Source organism: Diadema antillarum, unplaced genomic scaffold, assembly GCF_040938485.1.
Source record: "Diadema antillarum isolate AM-2024a unplaced genomic scaffold, OU_Dant_1.0 seq00002023_RagTag, whole genome shotgun sequence".
Classification (NCBI taxonomy): domain Eukaryota; kingdom Metazoa; phylum Echinodermata; class Echinoidea; order Diadematoida; family Diadematidae; genus Diadema; species Diadema antillarum.
In genome coordinates, this window is record NW_027272678.1 from 105,818 (window position 1) to 120,664 (window position 14,847).

Genomic DNA, 14,847 nt, shown 5'->3' on the forward strand with positions numbered 1-14,847 from the left:
GGGCTCCGTACGTGTGTGTGTCCGTGTGTCCGTCCGTGTGTCCGTCCGTCCGTCCGTCTGTGTGTCCGTGTGTGCGTCCGTGTGTGATCAAAATCTTCAATTTGCTACTTCTCTGTCATTTATGAGCCAATTTTGATTCTGTTTGCTTTATATGATAGCACTACATGGGAGCTTTGAAACTTCTACACAGAATTTCAGTCGTGACCTTTGACCTTGACCTTTGACCTATATTGTACATTTTGCTGCAAAATGCTACTCCTTCGCCATTTCTAACCCGATTTCGATTCCGTTTGCTTTATGTGATGGCACTAGGTGAGGGCTTCAAAACTTCTACACAGAATTTTGACCTTTGACTTCTTTGACCTTTGACCTTGATTTTTGACCTGTATTGTACATTTTGCTACAAAATGCTACTCCTTCGCCATTTCTAACCCGATTTCGATTCCGTTTGCTTTATGTGATGGCACTAGGTGAGGGCTTCAAAACTTCTACACAGAATTTTGACCTTTGACTTCTTTGACCTTTGACCTTGATTTTTTGACCTATATTGTACATTTTGCTACAAAATGCTACTCCTTCGCCATTTCTAACCCGATTTCGATTCCGTTTGCTTTATGTGATGGCACTAGGTGAGGGCTTCAAAACTTCTACACAGAATTTTGACCTTTGACTTCTTTGACCTTTGACCTTGATTTTTGACCTATATTGTACATTTTGCTACGAAATGCTACTCCTTCGCCATTTTTAACCCGATTTCGATTCCGTTTGCTTTATATGATGGCACTAGTTGAGGGCTTCAAAACTTCTACACAGAATTTTGACCTTTGACTTCTTTGACCTTTGACCTTGATTTTTGACCTATATTGTGCATTTTGCTACAGAATGCTACTCCTTCGCCATTTCTAACCCGATTTCGATTCCGTTTGCTTTATGTGATAGCACTAGGTGAGGGCTTCAAAACTTCAACACAGAATTTTGACCTTTGTCTTCTTTGACCTTTGACCTTGATTTTTGACCTATATTGTACATTGGCTACAAAATGCTACTCCTTCGCCATTTCTAACCCAATTTCGATTCCATTTGCTTTATGTGATGGCACTAGGTGAGGGCTTCAAAACTTCTACACAGAATTTTGACCTTTGACTTCTTTGACCTTTGACCTTGATTTTTGACCTATATTGTGCATTTTGCTACAGAATGCTACTCCTTCGCCATTTCTAACCTGATTTCGATTCCGTTTGCTTTATGAGATAGCACTAGGTGAGGGCTTCAAAACTTCAACACAGAATTTTGACCTTTGTCTTCTTTGACCTTTGACCTTGATTTTTGACCTATATTGTACATTGGCTACAAAATGCTACTCCTTCGCCATTTCTAACCCAATTTCGATTCCATTTGCTTTATGTGATGGCACTAGGTGAGGGCTTCAAAACTTCTACACAGAATTTTGACCTTTGACTTCTTTGACCTTTGACCTTGATTTTTTACCTATATTGCACATTTTGTTACAAAATGCTACTTCCGGCGGGGACATATGTTACGCACCGCGTAATTTCTACTTTTCCTTGTTCAAAAATGAAATTTTGTGCCCAAAAATGCAAAATTAATGTCGCCACTTTATGATTTGACTTAGGGAGCTTCTAATTTCCATCTCAAAAGTCCAAATTTTGCTCACTGATTGGGCAAGTGATTTTTACCATATTTATATTTTCACTTGCCAATTTTTACAACTTTACTTGCCCTGGGCAAGCTGGCAAGTTCTGCAGAACAGTCTTCTAGCCTCAGTGCGGGGTCATCTGATACAGACAGTCCCAATTGGAGAAAGATGTATGAGGATATGAAAACCAGGTATGAGGATCTCAAGCACAGACAGCTCCAAGGATGCAGTCTACCAGGAAGTGGAAACCACAGGAATAGGGCTGTGGTGGTGACCACATCTCCTCTGCTAGGTGTGCCTGACCATGGTGTCCAGGGGGCTGGAGATAGGATCAACAGTCTACCTACCAGTCTACCTAGCATTCAACAAAAGTCATCTGAGGTGAGCTTTAGCTGTAGCCCACACATTGAAAGCGATTGTGAGAATAACATTGATATCATAAAGCACAATGCACATACTGTATCCTTGTACTCAAGTAACAGAGGTAGCAACTGATTGACAAATTGCCCTACATCAACGTAAATAAGCACTGAATTGATCAGTGTTTTAGTAGTAGCCATGATAAAAATCATGGGCGTACATACTCGAGCATGAGTTGGAATAACAGAGGTAGGTATAGCATTCCTGTAGTTGTTACCATCGCAACCAAACAGATCATCTTGTAATGTTTTCACCAAACACAAAGTGATTGTTTTATCATCATACCTTCACTGAGAGAGTGTCAGCTGTACTGTATTTTTTTTGTGTGTGTGCTATATTAATGCTAAACAATAATTCACTTGTGTGTTTGTAATGATCCTTGGTGAACTTGGATGATATCCAATTATGAATTATGTCAAATGTAGGATGGTTAGTTTCTGGTCCAAACTAATTCAGAAAGATAACTCTTTTATTGCTTACATTATGTATTGCCTTATTTTTAATATATGCAAAAAGCTCAAAACCTCCAATCACAATGGTTAATTGCTGTTCAATATGTGTTGAACAATTGTGGGTTTAGTAATATTTGGTTAGCTCAAACATGTAGCCATGTATGGTTTTAAAAAAAAAGTCAAACAGAGATTGAATGATCAATTTATTCAAACTTGGTCTAGTACTGCTAATGACAGTGATTCCTGTGTCAATTATCGCATTTTTAGCTCACCTGAGCGTCCGTCATGCATCGTCCGTCGTGCGTAAACTTTTTACATTTTCATCTTCTTCTTGAGAACCCCATGACCGATTTTCACCAAACTTGGCAGGTAGCATCCCTAGGGAAAAAGGATCTCAATTTGCTCATGGCTCACCTGGGGGGCCCCCAGGGGGCCCAAACACCCTAAAATTAAGGGATCTTTAAAAATCTTCTTCTCTAGAACCAGAAGTGATAGTGCTTAGATGATACTATGAGTAAGTCCATTGATGACTGTAGTTTTAAGTTTGTTCATGGGGGAATCAGGGGTGCCCCCCTTGGGACCCAGGGGAGGGGGTGGGGAGGGGTCCTAATGGGGCCTAAATTGTACATTTTCATCTTCACTTTGAGATCGCCATGTCTGATTTTCACCAAACTTGGTAAGTAGCATCTCTAGGGGGATAAGATCTCAATTTGTTCAAATGGGCACCATGGCCCACCTGGGTGCCCCCAGGGGGCCCAAACCCCCTAAAATTAAGGAATCTTTAAAAATCTTTTCTAGAACTAGAAGTGATAGGGCTTAGATAATACTATGAGTTAGTACATTGATGACTGTAGTTTCAAGTTTGTTCATGGGGTTGGCGGAATCAGGGGTGCCCCCCCCCTTGGGACCCAGGAGAGGGGATGGGGAGAAGTCGTACAGTTGTAATGGAGCCTGAATTGTACATGTTCATCTTCTTCGTGAAAACCTCATGATGAATTTTGACCAAACTTAGCAGGTAGCATCCCTAGGGGTATAGAATCTCAGTTCCTTCAAATGGGCACCATGTCCCTCTTGGGGGGCCCCTAGGGGGCCCACCCCCCCCCCCCCCCCACATTAAGGAATATGTAAAATATTCTACTTTAGAACCATATATGATAAAGCAAAGTTAATACCATGAGTTTGTACATTGATGACTTTAGTTCCAAGTTTGTTCATTGCAGATCTAGGGCTGTCTGCCCCCCCCCCCCACCCTGGAGTTGAGGGGGGGGGGGGGGATCCATATGCAGACCTAAGTTTCCAATGTTCTCAGGTAAGAGTGTGCAAGAATGCATGGAAGGTGAAATTGCGATACTCAGGTGAGCGCGTGACCCCCGGGTCTCTTGTTAAATGTAAATTTATGTTTGAACCATATCTCCTGACCCTCCCTCGCATTTGACTAAATTCCATTTAGCTAACTCTAAACTCCCAGTAGTTGTAGGGAAGTACAGCAATATCAATTATGATGATAGGATATGGCCACTGTGTAACTCAAACAAAATCGGTGATGAATTCCTTGTGTTATTTGAATGTAGTTCATTTGATACTCTGAGACAAGCTTTGTTGCCGAGATTACAATATAGAAATCCAAATACCCTTAAAATGGAAAAATTATTTAACTGTAAAAGTAAGGTGAAATTGCTAAATCTTTGTAAAATGATTGAGGCTATTGGAGCAAAGTTCAGCTCCTCAACATCGCACTAGACACCCTCCCCCCCCCCTTGACCACCAGAATATAGTGCCCTCCCCATAACTACATTATTTTGCTTACGTGGTACACTGACTCATTCCACTACTTTTTGTAATAGCAGTCAACCCCCCTTTTTTGTTTTGTTTGTTTGTTTGTTTATTTTTTTTGACCACGAAAATACAGTGCCTTCCCATAACTGCATTATTTTGTATACATTGATTCACCCCACTACTTTTAGTAGTAGCTGATACCTCTCCACTCATCTCCCCCACAACCAACCCCTCCCCTTCCAGCTTGATAGTGGTCCCCTTGTTGTTAACCTGTTAAGGACGGTTTGATGTTGCTACAACACACATTTCCCATTGATGCTTGCCCGAGTATACTCGGGACTCGTCCTCAACGAGTTAAGATAACTATTCTTTTCTATCGTATTTGTTAAAATTACTGTATTATTAAAAAATGGCTTAATGATGATAAAGTTACAAGAAAATGTTTAATGTATAGTCCAAGTGTATGTAAACTTTATTTTTAAGCCAATAGGAAATCAAATAGTCTTAAATAATTACAGTGTTAACCTGTTCCATACTGAATTCTGAAATCCCCTTAGACTTAATACACAAGCCACCAGGTTCCCGTATGGAACGGGTTAATTTCTGTAAAATAATGTTGGCATTCAGTGATTTGAATTTAAAAGTTTGAGCTAGAGTTGTAGCTATTATTTTGAACCATTTTTAGAATATTAATTGTAGTAATTGACTGCAAGTTGTGGACTACTATCTCAACAGAGAATGAGAAGCAAACACGTGTCACATGTCATACACATGTCATGTAAATATGTATATATGTTATATCTGTTCATTGTTACTCATGTTTTGTATCTCATACAATGTTAAACCTTTATATGCCCCGTTGGGGCCAAAAGGTGTGTTTTACAATAAAGTTCAAAGTTCGAAGTTCAAGCTAAGTAATCTATTGTGATTCTTTGGAATATTACAGTGGATTTGATGAAAAGTATTTGTCACTAAAAAATTATTGTTTTTAGTCAGAAAAAAAGAAGAAACATCCTTCACATGTGTCGGCACGCACAACATATCTTGTTTTTTGCTTTGGGGATGTTTTGGGAACATTTCAAAGAACAAAGATAGCTGCAAATTTTATCATTCTTACGAGTATAGCTCTTATGGAGATTTCTTTTATCAAATATGGATGAGAAGCTTTCAATTCATCATTTTTCATCTTGTTTTAAGTTTGTATTGCTGTCTTAAGCTTAAAAATGAAATGTTTGGAACAAGACATAATATTGACAGTCCTCTGCACTTTTATATTTACAGGCTTTGCAATTGGTGGAAGTGGACCATGCCTACGATTTAGCCGATAGAGTGAGCGTTCCACAGTTCCGGCACGTTCTTCGCAAGCTGCATGTGTCAGACACTGACATTGCGAACCTTGACATGAACAGATCGGATGCCAAGGAGTTTTTTGTCCAAGGCATTCAATTGTGGAAGAGCGAAGCTGGAGGAAAAGCCAATGTCCAAGCTCTGATCAAAGCACTGTTGGATCTCAAACTGTGTTTGCAGGCTCAGGAGTTCTGCAATCATTTTGGCTTTGTCTGTCCTCAGGAAGAGAAAGGTTAGATTACCAATAATTTTTTGTGTACTGTAAAACCAGAAATATGAATTCGTGGCATGAAATATTCGCAGAGTAGTACCACCGGTCTTTTTCTTGCCTCCTTGTGAAATTTGCAAAAATTTCGTGCACGCAAACATTTCTTGCTTTACAGTATACATCTGTGTGTGTTTTTTTGCTTTCTACCTTTGTTGTTTTTGCTTTCTTCTAATTCAGCTGTACTCTGTTTATATGGGAAAAGTGATGAGCATTATGTGTGCATATACTTCTGCTACTGCATGTTGGCAAACAGCCATCAGCCACCACAAACGTCCCGCACCATTTGCAGTCTGACTGGCGTATGGCCATAGATTCTTGCTTGGATTAATGTCACAAATTTATGCAAATTGACACAACAAAATTTGATGCAACTCTAAAAGATTAATACCATTAAATTTTTCATTTGCACTCTTGTACCCCAATTTTTATTCATTATGGACTATTGTGAAATATTCAGAAGTAAATACTACCCCTGTATTTTTTTACACTGTATATGCCAACCATTTGACAAGAAAGGATTATGATTGTTGACCGTTGTAAATTAAGTGAATGCAGTATATCAAATTAAATATTGACTATTTTTTCATGGAGGAGGGAGGGTTCATGGTTAAGATTATTTTCCCTTCATGATTTTTCTACAGTGCTATGCCCCTTGACTTTGTCTCGGGGTGTGACACGCCATGTCCCTCAAGGCAGTCAATATTTGTTCAGTATGGTATTGTAGTTAGCTATGTACATGATTGGTGCACAAGGTTAAATGGGTCATGCTTAAAAGGGATATAACAACACTCATTTTAAAGGAACTATTCTCATATGGCTGGTAAGTTTCACTCACTTGTTTTGCCTTATTATTTCTTTCCTTGTCTGTTTTTCCCTTCCCCCAGATGAACGTCCATCTCAGATAAGTGTTTCCCAAGACTCCATCGATGGCGGTAAGTTTCTTTAGAACACCTAACTGGCCCAGTATGACTTTTGTCCTATCTGATCACTTGCCAAGTGTGACTTCCAGCACAAATGCAGGTACAACAAAATGTATCGAGGGCTTTTTTTTCTATCTTAGGTACACACTAACTCCAGCAGATCCATAATGACTACTGTAAAAATGGAGATTATTGACCAAGTATTTTTTTTTTTTCGCTCAACAAAATAAGATGAACTTTGTGTGTTCTTATTTGCACAGAATCAAAACACTAACTGGTGTTACATATAAAAACAAATATATGCATCCATTTATTTTTGCTCCGGTTTCTGGTCACGCGGAATACATGCAAAATTTCCATGTTGTGAAAATTTCTACTTTTACAGTAATGCAAATTTTCTGATCTTTCATGGAGAGTGAATGAGAGCATTAGGTAGTATAAGACCAGGGACTGGACTCAGATATTGTTTCTTGTACTAATTTGCTTTGACAAAATGTGGTGCTGTGAGTTTAGTCTTCCTACCAAAGTAAACTTGCACATAGAGTGGAGTTTCACTCTCTCAAGTTTGTCTCTTTTTTATATCGTTTACAAGTAATTTTGATGCATCCAGATCCATTTTTGTTTTCTTTTTAGTTGCAGATTCTCCAGCAGTGTTGACACCAGCATACATCCCCAAGTCCAAGCTTGATACCATCTTGCATCCATTCCTGCTTGATCCCAGTGGGTTTGATGATCTCAACCAGGGTCTTTCCAATCAGTCATCATTTGACGAAGAGGAGGTGGAGAAATTTGCCAAGCTCTCCAACATTAAGTCATGTGACTATGACCTCTTCAAAAGCGTCATTTCTGTGGTATGCATTGTTATTTCCAGTATGCATCAAACATGATGTCTGTGCATGTAGATCAGGACTCTATGGGTACCACGGTGCAACAATGCACACAATAAGTTTGCAAAATATCTTACTTCTTTTATATGGTCTTAAAGGGTAGATTCTCAGCTTGCTCAGTATTATTGAAACAATCCTAGAAGTTTAAATTCTTTTATAGAAAACAGTTGATTAAAGGGAAATTGAGATACTGACTTTCAAAGTATTGGACCATGTGAGTGCATGGCCATTGCAAAGCAATCTGTGTCACATTTTGCATGGCACAAAAAATGTGGAATCCCATTTCATAGACACCATCAGAAATAAAAAGTATTATTCTAAATATACCATGCTTTTTTTTTAAAGTACATCCTTTATACTAATTTGTCAAAATGTGGATGTTTATCTGGGTCAGGCAAAGTTTCACAGGGTGATCTGATAGCATAAATTTTAGACCATCATTTCTTTCCATCATCAAATAGGAAAAGAAAATCAAACTTAGATTTCCATTCAAGGAATTACTGAAACATGTAATAACTCTTTTCTACCTTAGGAATGAATCCGTCTGTCAGTAATTTAGTATGATGAAAGACCATAAACCAATGGCTTATGATATAATGTGGGTTCCACCATTATCATCAGGTTTTGTCATTCTACTCTTTCACATTTTCTACGGATTACCAGTTTTATAGATTTCACCTTGATTTGCTAGCCAGATTTTGAGACTTTGGACTTGTACACATCATTATGAAATTCATCACTTCCTTTTAATACTCATATCTTTTTTTATGCCTCCACCAACGAAGTGGTCGGAGGCATTATGTTTTCGGGTCGTCCGTCTGTCCGTACGTATGTCCGTCCGTCCGTCCGTCCGTCCGTCTGTACGTACGTCCGTACGTACGTCCATCCCATTCTGTTTTTGTCGATATCTTAAGAACCGTGTGGTGGTTTTGCATCAAACTTGGTATGAGGGTATATCCTGGGGGATAATACTTTGTTTGGATTTTAGGGTCACGGGGTCAAAGGTCAAAGGTCACAGGTTATTTTGTGAAAAAAAAGGTTGAAAATTCATGTTTTTCTCCATATCTTGCAAATGCTTCAAGGTATCTTCATGGAACTTAGTATATATGCTTGTTCCAATGGGCAGTGATTATCTAGGGAAGTTGGGGGTCATGGTTCAAAGGTCAGGGGGTCAAAGGTCAAGGTCAACTCCTCAAAATATCACTACTTTCCTTATATTTATGCAATGCCTGAAGGTTTTTTTTTTTTGACTTGATGTATACATGTATTACCCAATATGTATTCTGTGGGAAGTTTCTTGGCAAAAGGTCAAAGGTCAAAAGGTCAAAGGTCAAGTGAATGTGCTGAATTGCACTTTTTCCTCCATATCTCAAAAGTAATTCATGGTATCATCATGAAACTTACATACAGTAAACCTCGCATGAGTCGAAGCTCTCGGGACTGACAAAAATGCGTCGACTTAAGTGAAATTCGACTCTCGCGAGAGTCGATTTTTTTTCGACTCACAGTTATGTACATGTAGTATAGGACATTTGCATGCATGTGTGTGTGTGTGTGTGTGCGTGCTTGTGTGTGTTTGCATTCAAATTTGTCTGTTCTTGAAGATAATGTTCTTATTTTGTTCTAAATTGAACATGGAATTTGTATCAATACTAGTACCTAGTAGTTAAACGTAGTTCGCTGAGAATGTCTGCGCTAATGTGGCAATGTGCATGTGCTATGTCTATGGTGCAACATAGGTAGCCATCTCTGTCAACCTACCCTGAGACAAACACTCTCCCAGGCCCATCCTACCTCCATTGAACAGCCGGGCACGCACAAACAAGCTCCACCCACTTGGCCTGTCACTAAAATATTAAAGCAGCGATTAGTTGACCAAGGAGTTCTGGCTTGACATGGATAAAGTATGGATGTGCTGTGTGTATGGATAAAGTACATGGATCGATGTGCTGTGTGTATACATACATGTGTATGTATTCGACATGCGTGCAGAGCGGTACGGTGAGTGTGCATGCTTACCTGCAGCAGGCCAGGGACGGGGTTCTGCGACATGCCGATTACAGTATTTTGTTCTCCTCTAAATGTAATGAGAATGCCAGACAAATCTTCTTCGGCTCAAGTGATGTAAACTACGTGTATTTTGTACAAAAGGGACTGACTGTTTTACTTCGACACAGCCGAAATTCGACTCTCGTACTTCGGCTTATCCAAATATTTCTTACAGAAAATACATAGGGAAAAATCGGGACTTTTTATTTTGCTTCGAGTTAAGTGATTTTCGACTCACTCGACGTCGACTTATCCGAGGTTTACTGTATTTATGCATGTTCAACCTAACAGTGATTCTCTTTGGAACTGTGAGGTCAAAGGTCAAAGGCCAGGTTTAGATAATGCTATTTTCCCATTTGATACTGAAATTATACTTTTTCTCAATACCTTGAAAATTACTCAATGCATAAACTTATAAAAGGGTCAAAAGTCAAGTAAAAATAATCAGTTCCCCAAATACCTGCACTCTGACATTTTAATCATTCATTCAGTTGAACCTAGTTCTAGGAAAGTGAACATTCAGCACATTTGTGTCAAACCTGTCATTTTAATATTTTGCCAATTGTGTGAAACTATCATCACACATTGTCAAGACATTGTACTATAGACCTATCAGGAGAACCATGCATTATGACGGAGGCATATCAGTCGCCGTAGCGATATATCTAATTTTTTCAAATCACCAAGATATCTTATATGCTCTCATTTGCATTTGAATGTCATCAGATGTCAGTGTGATTGCTTCACTGCTAAAGACACTTGTGGGTAAACATCTAGATGGACTAAGACTGTCTACGAGTTGTCAGAAGTTTAGATTAAACCTGGAAATCAGAATTGAATTTGTTGTGATCGATTAAATGTTGATGAAATATTTGCCAGGGTGGAGAAACTGTCGGACCGGACGTGATGCTGGAAGCGTGGGCAGAGGTGGAAGTTCAGAAGACTCCTTTGAGTAGATCGAGAGAGCAGTCTGTGCATAGCCTTGGGAAAGTGTTACGTGAGCTTCAACGAAGAGATATCCGTCACATCCTCGTCAGTCACCTTGAAAGTGGACTGCTAGGTGAGGACAAGGAGTCAAGAACTTCCAAGTTATTGTCAGAGCCCCGATATATTTGCTAGAGATTAGGGAAGTTGTTGGCATGATGGCTTTACCAGTAGGCAAAACTTGAGATGATAGTATACAAAATATTAACTTCTACAAAGGCAATCTAGTGCACATCCATGACTGCTGCAGAGTGATCTTACAAATGTAGAAGGGACAGCTTCCCCTAGCTTGGAAGAAATTTGCCAGCAAAAAAGGGGGAAACCTGAAAAAATCACCGGTGTGTATCCAGGGTGAATGAAAATGAAAAATAACATACTTTTTTTTTTTTAAAGAGCAATCATGTGCATCATGATTTTCTTTTGCTGAGTAATCTTCTGGATTGATACTGATTTGATTAATAATGATATGCTTTCATCATTTGTCATTCCTTATTTGTACTGTAAAATATATGTAAATCTATCTATGCTATAGAAGTCTACAAATATTGGATTAAGAGCAATTACTTCCAAACAATTGATTCTAAATATTATCTCTTTGATTCACAGGGCCATGGCTGGATAATAAAGTGTTCTTCCGTGACAAGCGAGTGCCTTACTCTTTTGCTAGAGATTTAGGACATCTTCTGTCAAGCAGTACGATAGGTAAGTTGATGTGTTTCCAGTTTTACAACTCTCCTTGTGTAGTCTTGGTTAATGTATTATTTTTTGTTTATTCATAGTCATATTTGCTGATATGCTGGCTTTGTGAATAGTCTGTCATGATTTTTAGGACAGTCACACCAACCACTAGATGGACACTGGCTGTTTAAACTTGATGTCAATCATAATTATGAAAAATAAGAATTTAATAAACAGCTAAAGGGGCTTCCATAATATAATTAAGTATATTATACAGATAGCTCAATTCTATCACCTGTGTATGCTTCTGCTTGCATGTCTAAGGTTAGTGTGAATTTATGTATGTATAAAGTCAAACCGGCCATAGTGGCCACCTTGTCTAATGTGACTATTGGCCACTTAACCCTAACTTACGTGGGCTATTTAGCGAGCTTGAATTCCTGGGGGGGGGGGCCCCCCCCTTCAGATCTCGGCCGTTGATCACGCTATCGCCGCGAAATTGTGCATGAACATAAAGCTGGATGTAATCTACAAGACTGTTCAGTTAAATTGTCAAAAAATGTGCATTTTCTATTTTAGATTAATTAATTATTCAAATATATGCAAAAACCTCATTTTCGCCTGTAATTGGCTTATAAAAGCTTATGGAATGCTGATTTTTGGTGTAAATATTCCTAGTGACATTCCGAACATTTGTGCATAAAAAAAGATTCAGTATCAAAATTAATTTCTTATGTTTTTTATTGTTTTATCAATTTTTTATGTATTTCCCTGTTTTTCGAACTTTTGTTTTTGTTGTTTTTTTCAGCAGAATTTGTCATACACATTTTTTGAAGCATAATTATACTAAAATAAATTGATTTCAGCCATTAAAATTAAAAATATGAATCTTTATATGAATTCATTGAAAAAACACAATTTGTATTGACTTTGTACACAAAATCACATTTTTGAGCAATTTTAGGGTTGACAAAAATTTTTTGAAGGGGCGTTGCTTCGGAACGGTATGCCCGGGCGTGACAAATTTGGTCTCAAAAGTTGCGTGAGACTTGAAAGTAAAAAGTCAGTGAGCGGCGCGGTCGAAAAATTTTGCGCGCCACAATGGTCGCAGAATTCATCAAGGGGGGGGGGGGGGCATTATGCCCCCCCCCCCTCCCAGGTAAGTTAGGGTTATAGGGACCGTACAGTACTGGGTGAGGTAGGGATTCATGTTTTGAACATTCCTAAGTGAGATAATGAAAAGCCTGTTATGAAATATAAAAGAGCATGTCATTTTAAGAAGGATTCAACGTTAATTTGATGAAAATTGGTTTTCAAATGGCTGAGATATCGAAAAAAGTGCTAATAATAAAAGGCGACATGCCCCAACTTTATTAGTATCTCTTTGTTTCACCTTGTTTTTGGATATCTCAGCCATTTCAAAACCGATTTTCATCAAATAAATTTTTGATGCCCCTTAGAATTGCATGCTCTTTGACATCTCATAGAGTAGTTTCTGAATATCTCACAAAATGTTAAAAGCAAAATCTTCACCTCGACCAGAACTGTACCCAACCTTTAACCCTTTACCAGTAGCTCATATTTTGAAGGATAGCAACATAATTTACAATACTTACTCTAGGAGGCACAAGACATTTTCTTTCACACAGTTTTGCTAATGATGAACAAAAGCTATTAAGACCAATGTCTGAATGTACACTTTTATGTGTGCTGTGAAATGACAGTGTGTATGTCTGTTAAGCTGTCAGTTTGATAACAACAGTTTCTTTATTTAGCCATAAAAGGATTTCATTTTGACAGGTAATTTGAAAACTTTGGAGACAATTCATTCCCTTCTTTGCAGAAACTGAAACATATATGACAAAAGTAACGTTGGGTGGGAGAATGCTAAATCTTAAGCGGGAGACATGAGCAGAAGAGTTGGAGTTTATGTGATTGACAGCATGAATGTTGCCTTAAAATTGCCTGAATAAAGTAGTCATGCTCACCAAAATTTCATGTGACCCACCTCAACCCCTTATACAGGACAGGCAGATTGGCGCATCTTTGCCAGTGATGTTGGTTTCAGTGAGCATATCAAGCAATTTGAACGGAGGCAAACTCCAGGCATGGAGGTGCTGGACGCCTGGAAGACGAGGAAAGAAAGCACCATTGGGTATCTCTACTCATGGGCAAAGGAGAAAGATCGCATGGACATTGTGAAGATGTTGGAAGAAGGGGTCAAGAATTAGTTAGTATCATGTGTTCCATATTTACATTCTACCAGTATTTGAGCTGAACACAGGGCATCTGCAATTTGATGGAAGCTGTTGAATCATCTAATATTGGGAAATACAGGAAATTAGATTAAGCTAAAGGATTTGTACATGCAATTACATTGTTAATTATGAATAAATAAGAATGTGACATGGACTTACTCTTTTTGTTTTGCTTACATTATTGATAGGTACTATGTTGGCCTTTCACACTTGTGAGGTGTCGAAGGAACTTTGCGTAGATAACAGAACTTGGCAGAAATAAACAGGCTCATATGCTTCGACGTGTAATTACACAATGCATGGAATAAGCGATACACATTTTCTGGGTGGTAAAATAAAAGTCGAATCAATATTTTGGTAGTCATCATGGTTGAACAGACAAACTGCATTGTGTTGCCCTGAGGAAGTTCACATCTGATTATATTTTCAATTGTGATATACATTTGTAAATGTATTTATGTAAGGTGTGCCGATACAAGCTGTGCTTTTTGGTGCCCATGCCTCCTCCAATGTGCATACATTGTCATTGTATACACAATTCATTGTAATGATATGATATTGCAGGAAATAAATGTTACTTTCGATTGAATCAAAATTAGTTTTCTGAGATTTGAGGAGATGGTAGGATTTCAGTCAATTTCAGTACTTCTAATTTGATAGATTATAAAGTACTGGTTCCAGCACAGTTTGCTTGACAGTAGGGAACATTGCTCTGGATATGTAACCTTATGAATGAATGTGACTTTAAGATAGGTTGTAAAGTTTATGGATTACGCTATGATCCTTATATTAATTAATACCTGTCAAAGTTGATTTAAGTCAGTTTGTGTGTATAGATGCTTTGATACCTTGATAATGTTTACCTTGTATTAAAGTGGAGTTCCTCAGGGAAGGTGTGAGTACTCTATTGCTTGTTTGTTAACTTAAACAAGTCATGACTGTTACCACCGCACACCTTGCCCCCTTTCATTTTCATGTAAAGAAGTATTCAGTTAGGGTGACGGTATTATCAGGATCATATTAGTTAGACTCTAAAACTTGACCAATTTTACCCAGAATTCTGCATCAAGTATATGCCCTATGAATCTCAGGGTATTCATCTGCTACCATAATTGTCATTGACTCAGAGTCATGGGTGCTTATTTCTACTG

General features: G+C 38.4%; 1 protein-coding gene across 1 annotated transcript; it reads left to right on the forward strand.

Annotated features, from left to right (window-relative positions):
• Nucleotides 1–1,754: 1,754 nt before the first annotated feature.
• Nucleotides 1,755–13,669, forward strand: LOC139713655 (uncharacterized). The gene is made up of 7 exons (XM_071625359.1): nt 1,755–2,038; nt 5,587–5,884; nt 6,805–6,852; nt 7,474–7,691; nt 10,656–10,836; nt 11,367–11,462; nt 13,464–13,669. Exons 1-7 carry the CDS (start codon nt 1,826–1,828, stop codon nt 13,667–13,669), a joined length of 1,260 nt encoding a protein of 419 aa, XP_071481460.1. The 5' UTR covers nt 1,755–1,825.
• Nucleotides 13,670–14,847: the final 1,178 nt, after the last annotated feature.